Source organism: Hyaena hyaena, unplaced genomic scaffold, assembly GCF_003009895.1.
Source record: "Hyaena hyaena isolate Hyena2069 unplaced genomic scaffold, ASM300989v1 scaffold_568, whole genome shotgun sequence".
In the NCBI taxonomy this organism is placed as follows: domain Eukaryota; kingdom Metazoa; phylum Chordata; class Mammalia; order Carnivora; family Hyaenidae; genus Hyaena; species Hyaena hyaena.
In genome coordinates this window covers 946,415-959,336 of record NW_024081199.1, presented here as the reverse complement: position 1 = coordinate 959,336, position 12,922 = coordinate 946,415, and the positions used below count along the sequence as shown (strand labels likewise).

Genomic DNA, 12,922 nt, shown 5'->3' with positions numbered 1-12,922 from the left:
TCCTCTTCATACAGTTTTTATTCTTTCTCTTGTTAATGTGATTTATCTATTGCAAATATTGAGCCACTCTTGCATCCCTGGAATAAACTCCATTTGATCATGGAGAATGATGTTTTTAATGTGTTGTTGGATTTGGTTTGCTAATATTTTGTTGGGGATTTTTATATCTATGTTTTGCAGAGATACTGTCCTATAGTTTTCTGTGTTTTTTTTTGTTTTTTTTTACAGTGACTTTATCTGATTTTGGTATATGGGTAATGCTGGCCTTGTAGAATGAATTTGGAAGTTTTCCTTCCTGTTCTATTTTTTGGAATTGTTTGAGAAGACTAGGAATTAACTCTTCTTTAAATGTTTGGTAGAATTCACCTGTGAAGCTATCTGGTCCTGGACTTATGTTTTTTGGGAGTTTTTGATTACTGATTCGATTTCATTGCTAGTAATCAGTGTGTTCCAGTTTTCTGTTTCCTCCTCATTCAGCTTTGGAATGTTACATATTCCTAGCAATTTATCCATCTCTCCTAGGTTGTCCAACTTGTTGGGTATATAATTTTTCATAGTATTCTCTTATAATCCTTTGTGTTTCTATGGTTAATTCCCCTTCATTTCTGACTATTTATTTGAGTCTTCTCTTTTTTTCTTGGTGAGTCTGGCTGAAGGTTTATCAATTTTGTTTATCTTTTCAAAGAACCAGCTCTTGGTGTCATTGATCTGTTCTATTGTTTTTATAGTCTCTATTTCACTTATTTCTGCTGTAATCTTATTATTTCCTTCTTTCGGTTTTTTTTTCCTAGTACCTTCAGGTGTAAGGTTAGCTTCTTTATTTGAGATTTTTATTCTTTCTTGAGGTAAGACTATATTGCTATAATCTTCCCTCTTAGAACAGCTTTTGCTACATCTCAAAGATTTTGGACAATAGTGTTTTCATTTTTTGTCTCCATCTATTTTGAGATTTCCTCTTTGGTTACTTGGTTGACCCATTCATTGTTAAGTAGCAGGCTATTTAGTCTCCATGTATTTGTATTTTTTTCCAGGTTTTTTTCCTGTGGTTGATTGCTAGCTTTGTACTGTTGTGTTTGGAAAAAGTGCATAATATGATATCAATTTTTTTAATTTATTGATATTTGTGGACTAACATGTCATCTGTCCTTGGGAATGTTACATATGCACTTGAAAAGAATGTGTAGTCCACTGTCTTGGGATGGAATGTTCCAAATAGATCCATCTGATCCATCGTGTCATTCAAAGCCACTGTTTCCTTGTTGATTTTTCTCTAGATGATCTCCATATGGATGTAAGTAGAGCATTAAAGTCTCTTACTATTATTGTATTACTGTCAATTTTTCCCTTTATGTCTATTAATATTTGCTTTATGTGTTAGGTACTTCTGTGTTGTGTATAGGTATTGATGATTGTTATATCTTCTTGTTGTCCTTTTGTCTCTTGTTATAGTCTTTGTTTTAAAGTCTATTTTGTCCAATGAAAAGAAAGCTAAGGTAACAACATTTACGCTTCCATTTGCTTGGTAAATGTTTTTACATCCTTTATTACTTTCAATCTGCATGTGTCTTTAGCTCTTAAGTGCGTCTTTTGTAGGCAGCATATAGATGGGTCTTGCTTTTTATCTATTCAGCTGCCCTATGTCTTTTGATTTGAACATTTAGTCCATTTACATTTAAACAACTACTGAGGGGCAGTTGGCTGGCTCAGTCAGTAAAACATGCAACTCTTTATCTTAGGGTTGTGAGTTCAAGCCTCACGTTGGACATAGAGCTTACTTTAAAAAATAAAATAAAATAATTTAAATAAAATAATTATTGATAGGCTTGTACTTATTGCTATTTTGTTACTTCTTTTCTGGTTGTTTTTGTCATTCTTCTTTGTTCCTTTTTCTCTTGCCCTTTTTCCTTGTGGTTTGATGGCTTTCTATAGTGTTGTGTTTGGTTTCCTTTCTCTCTATATTTTTCTATTACAGGTTTTTGATTTGTGGTTACTATTAGTTTCTTATATAACATCTTTTGCATGTAGCAGTCTCTATGAAGTTGATGATCACTTAAGTTTGAGCCCATATAATAGCACTTGATTTTACTTCCCACCCTCATATTTTATGTATACGTTTTATGTCATATTTTACATCCTTCTATTTTGCAAGTCACTTGGCTGATTCTTATAATTGGCTTTACTGCTTTTGTGCTTTAACCTCCATGCTGGTTTTATAAGTGATTAATCTGCTTTTATTATATGTTTGCATTTACCTGTGAGGTTTTTTCCCTTTCATAATATTCTTACTCCTGATTATGGCCTTCTTTCCAAATAATTCCCTTTAACGTTTCTTGTAAGGCTGATTTAGTGATGAAGTCCTTTAGCTTCTGTGTGTTTGGGGAACTCTTTATCTCTCCTATTCTGAATGATAACCTTACTGGGTTGAGTATTCTTGTTCACAGGTTTTTTTCTTTTTGCAGTTTGAGTATATCATGCCACTCCCTTCTGGCCTGCACAGTGTCTGCTGAAAAATCAGCTAAAAGGGGTTTCCCTTTTATGTAACTGTTTTCTTCTTATGCTTTTAAATTCTCTATCACTGCTTTTTAAATTCTTGTGTGCCTTGGTGTGGACCTCTTTGGGTTCTTCTTATTGGGGGCTCTCTCATTCCTGGATCTGGATGTCTGTTTCTTTCCCAGATTAAGGAAATTTTCAGCTATTATTTCTTCAAATAAGTTTTCTGCCCTCTTCTCTCTGTCTTCTCCTTCTGGGATCCTTATATAGTGAATGTTATTACGCTTGATGATGTCACAAAGTTTCCTTAGCATGTTTTTATTTTTTATTACTCTTTTTGTTTATGCTGTTCAGCTTGGTTGCATTCCCTTACCCTGTCTTCCAGGTTGCTGATCCATCCTTCTGCTTCCTCTCATCTGCTGTTAATTTCTCCTGGTGTATTTTTAAATTTCAGTTACTGAATTCTTTAGACCTAATTGGTTCTTTTTTATATTTTCTATATCTTTGTTAATGGTCTCACTTAGATTCTCTACCACTTTTTCAAGTCCAGTGAGCATCTTTGTGACCATTACTTTGAATTCTTCATCAGGCATATTGCTTATCTCCATTTCATTTAGCTCCCCTCCTACTCTTTTTTTTTGTGTGTGTGTGTGGTTTTCTCTATATAATTAACTGTGGAAGGTCTATTCTGCCAGTCTTCAGGTTGTTTCCAGTATTAGTCACATAGATGTAGCTCCTGTCTTGATGTGCCCATGGAAGGAGGTAAGCTCAGGATTCTCCTACTCTGCTATCTTCCCGCAACTACTCCCATTCAGTTTTTTTGTTTTCGTTTTTGTTTTTGTTTTCCTCCTTATGTAGACTCTACACCCATTGTGGAGCTTGAACTCATGACCCTGAGATCAAGTCATATGCTCTACCAATAAGTCAGCCAGGTGCCCCCGGTGCTTTTTTGTTTGTTTGTTTTTGATAGTAGCTGTCCTAATGCATGTGAGGTAGTATCTCATTGTAATTTTGATTTTCACTTCTCTAATAAAAGATGTGGAGTATTTTTTCATGTGGTTATTGGTCATTTGTATATCTTCATTGGAGAAATGCTTATTCAAGTCTTTCGTCCTTTTTTGAACTGGGTTTTTTGTTGGTGAATTAACTGTGAGCATCGTGTATATATTTTGGATATTAATCCCTTATTAGATAAATGAATTGCAAATGTTTTCTCCCATTCTGTGGGATGCTCTTTTACTCTGTGGGTCATGTCTCTTGATGTACAAATTTTTAAAATTTTCATGAAGTCTAAGTTGTTTTTTCTTTAAATGTTTGGTAGAATTCACCAGCAAAGCCATTAAGTTCAGGACTTTTCTTGTTGGGAGATTTTGATTACTGAGTAAATCTCTGTAGCTCTATGTCAAGTCCTCTCTTGTTATTCTTCTTTTCAAAATTGTTTTAATTATTTTAGTTTATCTGTCTTTGCATATAAGTTTTAGAATAATGTTACCTATATCTACCTATGAAAAGTCTGGTTGGAGTTTTGATAGGAATTATGGTAAACCTTTTTTATCAATTTGGGGGAAATTGACATCTTTAATAATGTAGATTCTTGCAAAATATGAGCATTTATTTAGGTCTTTGATTTCTATCATTAGCATTGTATAGTTTTTGGCATTTAAGTTCTTTAAATGTTTTGTTAGATTTACATCTAATTTTTTGAGTAATTGTAAATGACATTGTCATTTTTATTTCAATGTGCTCTTCATTGCTGGCATATAGAAATATGGTTGATTTGGGTATATTTGTTTTGTAACCTGCAACCTTGGTGAACTCAATTATTCTAGGAATTTTTTTGTAGATTCCTTGGGATTTATATGGAGATAGTCCTGTCCTTTCATCCAGTTTTAACATGCCATATTTGCTTCACATTTTTAAAAGAAATGAACAAAACAGTTGTAATTCCCTTCTTCTACTTCCCCAGAGATAGTTATCACTATCACGAATTGAGTGCTTAGTGTTTTCATATGTATTCTTATACTTCTCCTGTTTTACATGTTTGAATATTCCTGAATGTTATATATTTTCCGGGTTTTAAAGGTTTATGTAAGCTTGTACTCTCCTGCATTTGATTTTTTTATTTGACGTTGTTTTGCCCCAGGATTTATCCGTGTTATAAAGTGCTGCCAAATATATTCATATAGCTACTGTTTAGTGTTCCAGTGCATGAGTATGTATTCCTGTGTTGATGGACATGTAAGTTGCTTCCAATTTGTTGCTATTTGTTTTGTTTTTATTGATTTCTAAGAGTTCATTGTATATTACAGATTCTTACCTTTGTGGTTATTTGTGTTGCCAATATCTCCTTCTATACTTTGGCTTGTTTTTTGATTTTGTTGGTGCAATCATGTAGAAGTTATGTCAGATGGATAAATCATTTCTTTGATGGTCTCATCTCTTGTGTGTCTCGTTAGACCTAGTCCTAACCCTGTGATCATAATATTATTCTTCTGTATGTTCTTACCAAATCAACCTGGAATTGTTCTGTGCTATCAGTGTGTATCTAAAGGTCTAATTTTATTATTTTCCATTTGAGTAGCCAGTTCTCTCCAAATCATTAATCAATATCCCATTCTTTACTCATTGATTTCCAAGATGACTCCTGTACTGTCCAATTTCTTTATATGCTTTGGATTAGCATGTTTGTCCCATTGCTATTTCTGACTGTCCCTGCATCAATAAGTATCTTAGTCTCCTAATTATTCTAACCTAAGATAAGCCTTGATATCTGCTAGTGTGGATCCTCCTTGTTCTTCTTTTAAAGAACTATAGCTATTCATGGTTCTTTCCTCTTCATGATAAGTTTTAAGATCAGCTAGTCAAATTCCACATAAAATATGCTGGGATTTTTATTAAAACTGACATTTTTTACTTTTTTAGTCTGGTATCTCTCCAATCACTCAAATTTTCAGTAGCCTTCAGTATTCTTCATCTTGGGAGTGAACTTCTTTTTCTTGAATGTCTTTGGCAGTTGATTGGATGTATCTCAGATTTCTGAGTTATTTCTTTTGTCCTGTCATTCATCCAGTGTGTAACTAATGATTAATATTTCTTAACCTTTTGGTTTATCTAGATTTTAAAAGAATTAGGCTGTATGAATGTATAAACTAACTTTTCAGAAATAGGAGAAAGCCAAAATGCCATTTAGCAAATTTGAATATTCTGGAAGAATAGAATTTTCTAAGGAAAGCAATGTGCATAATACCTTTCTTTCTTTTATTCTTTATTATTTTTGTGGAATATCTGGTCTGTTAGTCTGTAGAAGTTGAGTGGTTTCTTTTGCATTTTATGTGCCTTGGGTAAATGAAGTCAATTTAAAAAGGAACTTAATCCCTCACCACAAAAAAGAAATGGTGATTTTGTGACATGATGGAGATATTAGTTAATGCTGTGGTAGTAATCATTTAGCAGTATATAAGTGTATCAAATCAACACGCTGCATACCTTATAATTACAGTATTTTGTCAACTATAGCTCAGTAAAGCTGGAAAAAGTAGGGAATTGCTTAAATAAATTATTTTATTTAAATAGAGGTAGAAAAAAATGTAATCCTAGGACTACAGTACTAATTTTTAGCACCCGGAGAACTACACTGTGGTTAAAAGTAAGTATACATAGCCATCCCCACCCAAGATTTAGCATAGAGAGTGTTAGTAATTAAGCAATATATATTACTTGTAACTCCCATTGTAAGGTCCTAAAAACCATTCATGAACCTTCCAAGCTACTACTCATTGAGCAAGTATATGCTTGAGCATATGAATAGATACAAAAACACATTAAAACTTGTTTTAAGTCTGAATCTGTGGTAGTTGTAATTGGAGAGGCAGTGTAATTCTCCATAATGATGGAGAATATGGACTTTGGAACCAGAAGCTGCCTGGTTCTAATCTTGGCTCTGCCACTTACTAGCAGAAAGTAAGGAAGTTAACTATTTTGTACTTCTGTTTCCTCATCTGTAAAATGAGAATAACAGTAGCACCTGCTGCGTAGGTTTGTTATAAGGATTAAGTTAATTATTGTACATAAAGCCCTTAGAAAAGTCCCTGGGACATAGTAGGGGCTTCATTAATGTTATTAATAAGATATTCTTGTTGATCATTATCAGAAATTCTCTAACTCTAAGGATCTTACGTATATTGAGAATAATGTATGTAAATGCCTAATTCTATAGATGGCATATGGCATGAACCCAATAAAATGGTACTTATAGCTGTTCAAGTGTTCATTTTTCTTACCTAGTTGCCTTAATTCTGTATTTGCTTGTAGAATCTTACTTCATTCCAGGAACAGAATGGGATCATTAATGTTTTTGAGAGAGTACTGCCTTGTCGTCAGTATTACTTTTAATAATTATAATAGCTGCTATTAACTCATATATGCTACACAATGTTCTAGGTGTTTTACCTATTTTATATTATTTGTATCCTCCAATCCTCCACTATTATACTGAGGTGCACTTTTTTTGAAGGTTCAGTAGAGATGATATTTTTAAAGTTTTTTTTAACGTTTATTTTTGAGAGAGAGAGAAAGAGAGCGAGCACATGTGCATAAGTTGGGGAAGGGCAGAGAGAGAGAGAGGGAGACACAGAATCTGAAATAGGCTCCAGGCTCTGAGCCATCAGCACAGAGCCCAGCGAGGGGCTTGAGCCCATGAACTGCAAGATCATGACCTGAGCCAAAGTCAGACACTTAGCTGACTGAGCCACCCAGGCACCCCAAAGTGGTATTTTTGATAATTTCTAAAACAAATGCTTTGAGGGAAATACTAACAGGATTTCTTCAACAAACATTGTTAGATTAAAATCAATATCTTAGTCTTGTTTTAAAAAAAAGAACAAAACACTTCACTAAAAATGAATCCAGTAGTATGAATATAATCTTTAAAGTAATTTAACTTCTGGTGGTTTATGTTAATTTTATGTAAGTAGGGAAGTTACACTTTATTACAGACACATCCTTCATCCCCTGTAACTGAAAGGAGCCATCCTGGACTAGACTAGGCAATCTGGGCAACTAGCAAGGCTGGATGCAAGCAGTCACGTTTTTTGAAGGAAGAGAGGATAAAAGGTTTAGAAGAAGCAAGGAGAAATATTCCCCTTTTACAGGAAATATGGAAGGGAAGCAGCAATCTCCAAATAAGAGGGCTTCCGGGACAGCCAGGTTTCAATTAGGGAACAGAAAGGGAGCCTTTTAGGGAGAAGGCTGAAGCATAGAAGAATGTCCACTCAGTGTAAATTTCCCATTATTATTATTATTATCAGTGTCATCATCATCATTATTATTAGATTTTGTGTTTGGCTATTGTGTGATAATATTCTTCTGGATGCTTGAGTAAACTTTATACTTTGGTATTACTATAGAACTTATTACTGATTAAATATATTTTATTTTCTGTATAAGTTTGGATATCAGGCCTGTGATACTGAACATGAAAATATTCATTATCCTATCATACATATTAGAAAAGCATGTTTTATTTAAAAAAATTTTTTTTAATGTTTATTTACTCGAGGGAGTGAAAGATAGAGTGTGAGTGGGGGAGGGGAAGAGAAAGAGAGAGAGAGACAAAATCCAAAGCAGGCTCCAGGTTCTGAGCTATCAGCCCAGAGCCCAACGTGGGGCTCGAATTTATGAGCTGTGAGATTATGACCTGAGCTGAAGTTGGACGTTTAACTGACTGAGACACCCAGGTGCCCCTGGAAAAGCATGTTTTAATCTCATTTTTGGATTACCTACTGTGTGCCAGCCTCTTATCTGTGCTGGAAAATACAAAGACATGTAAGATATGATCCCTCTTTTCAAAGAGTAGAATATATCTCATGTGTGCACGTGTGCTTCCACGCACACACACCCTTAGACTGTTAGCAGTGGTCACCTCTCAGACAAGGAAATGAAAGGGGTGAGATAGTAAGGGGAACTTTCCATTTTTAGCCTGTGTTTTTTGACTCTGTTGTTTAAGAAAATCCCATAGTTTGTTAATAAAAATATTAAGAAGAATTTATGAAAGTTACAGTTTTTCTTTGAAATAATTAAGAGGAAGAATTGTGTTTTCTAAGCCTTTGTTTCTTTCAGGCAGGGATACCAATGGGACCGATGCCAGCAGCAGGAATGCCTTACCTCGGACAAACACCGTTCCTGGGAATGCGTCCCCCAGGCCCACAGTACACCCCAGACATGCAGAAGCAGTTCGCTGAAGAGCAGCAGTAAGAGACCTAAGGACTCAAGCATGAGGACGCATGATAGCAGTTATTTTCAGAATGGTCAAATGTTTTCTGATGCACATTTGATGCCCAAACAGTCATGTTGCCTTTCATGAAATACTTTATTATATATAAGTTTTGAGCAAGATCCTCTAATTCAACTCTCTAATTTTACATCTAGGGAAAGGGCAATTCAGAGAAATGAAGCCACTTTGTCAGGCCAGATTACACAATTACTAGCAGATGTAGGCCTCCTGATGCCCAAAGCATTGCTCTTTCTCCTGTGAGATACTGCCTTCCCAAGTTAGGATTTTCTTTTTTGGCTACTTCCTTGTTTTTTGAGATTACTTTTGAATGCAAAAGATTTGTCTCTTCCCCTTGCAAATTACAAGGAATAAATTCATGTCTATGATTTAGGTAAATATTTCTTTGGACTCCTTACATATATTTTGAAATTAATATATTAGGGAAATAGTATTGTCATAAGAAAATTAGATCTAATTAGCAATGAAGTTGTTATAGAATTATGAGGTGATATTGCTGAAACTGTTAGAAGTATGAATAGGGCACAGTTGATAATCGCTGCAGTTAGTTCTTTACTATGTTGCTTTTCCTTCAGAAAACGATTTGAACAGCAACAGAAGCTCTTAGAAGAAGAAAGAAAAAGACGCCAGTTTGAAGAGCAGAAGCAAAAGCTCAGACTTCTGAGTAGTGTGAAACCCAAGGTAATCTCTTCCAGGGCCACAGAGCCTGCATGCCCTGTGTGTGCCTCACACTCAATCAGTGGATTCTGTCACTGGGGGACAAGCCCAAGCTTGGGGTGTGTGCTTGGTTGATTTTGAGCCTACAAGTGAAGAATTCTTCTTTTCCTGTAAGACATTGTATGGTTGAAGAGGGTGGGTTATCAACCATCATCTTCTCAACTCCTTTTTACTACCACTGGTATGTTGGCGATCTTCTCTTGGGAAGGTTAATCACGGATCTTGATATTAATTAATATGGGATACTTAATGTCAGTTGTATCCTGAAGTATTTATAAATGGACCTTTTGATATTTTTTGTATTTTATAGAATGTCATTTTATGCCTTTGGGATACTTACAACACCTATCAGTGTTTTTCTGACTCAGAGAATTCCCTATCAGAAGTGTGTGGTAAAAATTTTGAAAATAGACCAATGTCTGTACTTTTAATTTGGGAGGATCTAGGATGAAGTGAGACATAAGTGAAGATATATCCATACATTTATTGTCTCCTAGACAGGAGAGAAGAGTAGAGATGATGCTTTGGAAGCCATAAAAGGAAACTTAGATGGGTTTTCCAGAGATGCTAAAATGCATCCTACTCCAGCATCGCACCCTAAGAAACCAGGTAATTTTAATTTAAAATTTTCTTTTAGAGGGGCACCTGGGTGGCTTAGTCTTTGAGTGTCTGACTTTTTGGCTCAGGGTCTTGCAGTCCCTGGGTTTGAGCCCCATGTTAGGCTCTGTGCTGACAGCTCAGAGCCTGGAGCCTGCTTTGAATTCTGTCTCCCTCTCTCTCTGCCCCTCCCTCGCTCATGATCTGTCTCTGTCTTTCAAAAATGAATAAACGTTCAAGAAAAAAATTTTTTTTTTTTTTAATTTTCTTTTGGAGGCACCTGGGTGGCTCAGTTGGTTAAGCGTCTGGCTCTTAGTTTCAGTTCAGGTCATGATCTCAAGGTTTGTGAGTTTGAGCCTCACATCAATCAGGCCTTGTGCTGACAATAGAGCCTGCTTGGGATTCTCTCTCTCTCTACCCCTCCCGCTCATGCACACATGTGTTCTCTCTCTCTCTCTCTCAAAAATAAATAAATTTTTTTTTCTTTTGTTGGAAGGTGATTTTCTGTGTGTTTAATTGACCAGTATGTGTGGGGATTATCTCATCCTTCAAGCTAAGTAAAGATTTGGATGTTTTAAAAATTACAGGAGGGTAAGAATAACATATCATTAATAGGTGAGGAGTTGTCAAATCATTCAGCCAACCAAGTACTTTTTCTGCTGGCATAGATTACATTGATAAAATTTATCCTAAACCCCTATATTGTAGTACCTTTTATAGATGGGATCAGGAGGCAATAATCTAATATTGGCACAGTGACCAGTTCTTGACTTTCTGGGACAGCTTTAACTCCATCCTGTTAATTTCACTTGTTATATTATATACTCAGATGCAAAGTAAAATATACAGCAATATTGAAAAGAGAATGAATATTAGGAATCAGATTGAATTCAGAAAGGAAAACCATAAATTAAAATGAAAATTATAAGCTGAATAAGCTAGTCAAGAAGTAATTTAAAAATAGAGTTTGGGGTGCTGAAACTGAACCTTGCATGGAACTTAGAAGAAGGAGAAGGAGAAGATGACAGAGAGGAGTGGTCATTGTTAGGGCATGTTCTGGCCATAGAGAATACCCTTTTTGAACAACTAGGTGTAGTTTAACAATCTCATTGTTAAATAATAAACTACTTCTGTGACATTAGACTTTCATAAATATTAAAGCAATTTAAAGTAGTTAAAAATGTGAAGAAGCTTTACATATAGAAAACCCTAAAGACTACCAAAAGAATGTTAGAACGTGTAAACAAATTCATTCAGTGAAGTTATAGGATACAAAGTCAACATGCAAAAATCTGTTGCACTTCTCTACACTGAGAGCAAACTATCAGAGAAATTAAAAGAACAGTTTCGTTTACCCTTGAATCAAATAGAAATAAGTAAGAATAAAAATAGGAATAAATTTAACCAAAGAGGTGAAAGACCTGTATGCTGAAGACATTAAGACATAGATGAAAGAAATTGAAGAAGACACACAAAAAAGGAAAGGTGTTTTTGTGCTCATGGATTGGAAGAATTAATATTGTTAAAAATGTCCATGTTTCCGAAAGCATTCTGCAGATTCAGTGCACTTCCTATCAAAATTCCAGTGGCATTTTTTCACAGAAATAGAACAATCCTAAAATTTTTATAGAACCATGAAAGACCTTGAATAGCCAAAACAGTCTTAAGAAAGAAGAACAAAGCTCAAGGCATGATGGACCCTGATTTCAAACTATGCCATAAAGCTGTAGTAATCAAAACAGTATGGTATTGGCCTAAAAACAGAAACATAGGTCAGTGGAACAGGATAGTCCAAAAATAAATCCAACTATACATGGTCAATTAATTTATGACAAAGGAGGCAAGAATACACAATGGGGAAAGTACAGTCTGTTCGATAAATGGTGTTGAGAAAACTGAACAGCTCGTGCAAAAGAATGAAACCAGAGCACTATCTCACACCATACACAAAAATTAACATGGATTAAAGACTTGAATGTAAAACCTGAAACCATAAAACTCTTAGAAGAAAACATAGGCAATAAAGTCCTTGATGTTGGTTTTGGCTATATTTTTTTGAATCTGATTCCAAAATCAAAGGCAACACAAAAATAATCAAGTGAGAGACACCTGGCTGTCTCAGTCAGTGGAGCATATGACTCTTGATCTCAGGGTTGTGAGTTTGAGCCCCACATTGGGTTTAGAGATTGCTTTAAAAAAATATTTTAAGGGGCGCCTGGGTGGCTTAGTTGGTTAAGCGTCCAACTTTCGCTTAGCTCATGATCTCGCTGTTTGTGGGTTCGAGCCCTGCGTCGGGCTCTGTGCTGACTGCCAGCTCAGAGCCTGGAGCCTGTTTCAGTCTGTGACTCCCTCTCTTTCTGACCCTCCCCTGCTCACGCTGTCTCCTCTCTCCTCTAGAAATAAATTAAAAAAAAAAAAAATTAAAAAAAATATTTTAAAAAATGGGACTATATCAAATAAAAAGCTTCTGCATAGCAAAGGAAACCAACAAAATAAAAAGGCAACCAGCTGAGTGGGAGGAAATTTTTGCAAATCATAGATTCATAAGGGCTGATATCCAAAATATATAAAGAACTACAACTCAATAGCAAAAAAAGAAAAAAAAAATCTGATGGGAAAAAAATGGACAGAGGATCTGAATAGACATTTTGCCAGAGAAGACATACAGATGTTCAACAGGCACAAGAAAAGATGTTCAAATTCACTAATCATTAGGGAAATGCAAAATCACATTGCAAACCACAGTGAGATATCACTTTATACCTGTTAGAATGGCTGGAATCAAAAAGACAAGAAGCAGCAAGGGTTGGCAAGGATATGGAGAAAAGG

At 35.2% G+C, this 12,922-nt stretch overlaps 1 protein-coding gene across 10 annotated transcripts in view; it reads left to right on the top strand.

Annotated features, from left to right (window-relative positions):
• The window catches only part of SYNRG (synergin gamma), an 83,409-nt gene that overhangs the window by 15,162 nt on the left and 55,325 nt on the right, over positions 1-12,922 (top strand). For all 10 annotated transcript variants that reach the window (XM_039256343.1, XM_039256344.1, XM_039256342.1 and 7 more), the window contains 3 exons: positions 8,608-8,738; positions 9,355-9,460; positions 9,994-10,105. In XM_039256343.1, the coding sequence (XP_039112274.1) occupies positions 8,608-8,738; positions 9,355-9,460; positions 9,994-10,105 (349 nt within the window). The remainder of the gene's footprint in view (positions 1-8,607; positions 8,739-9,354; positions 9,461-9,993; positions 10,106-12,922) is intronic.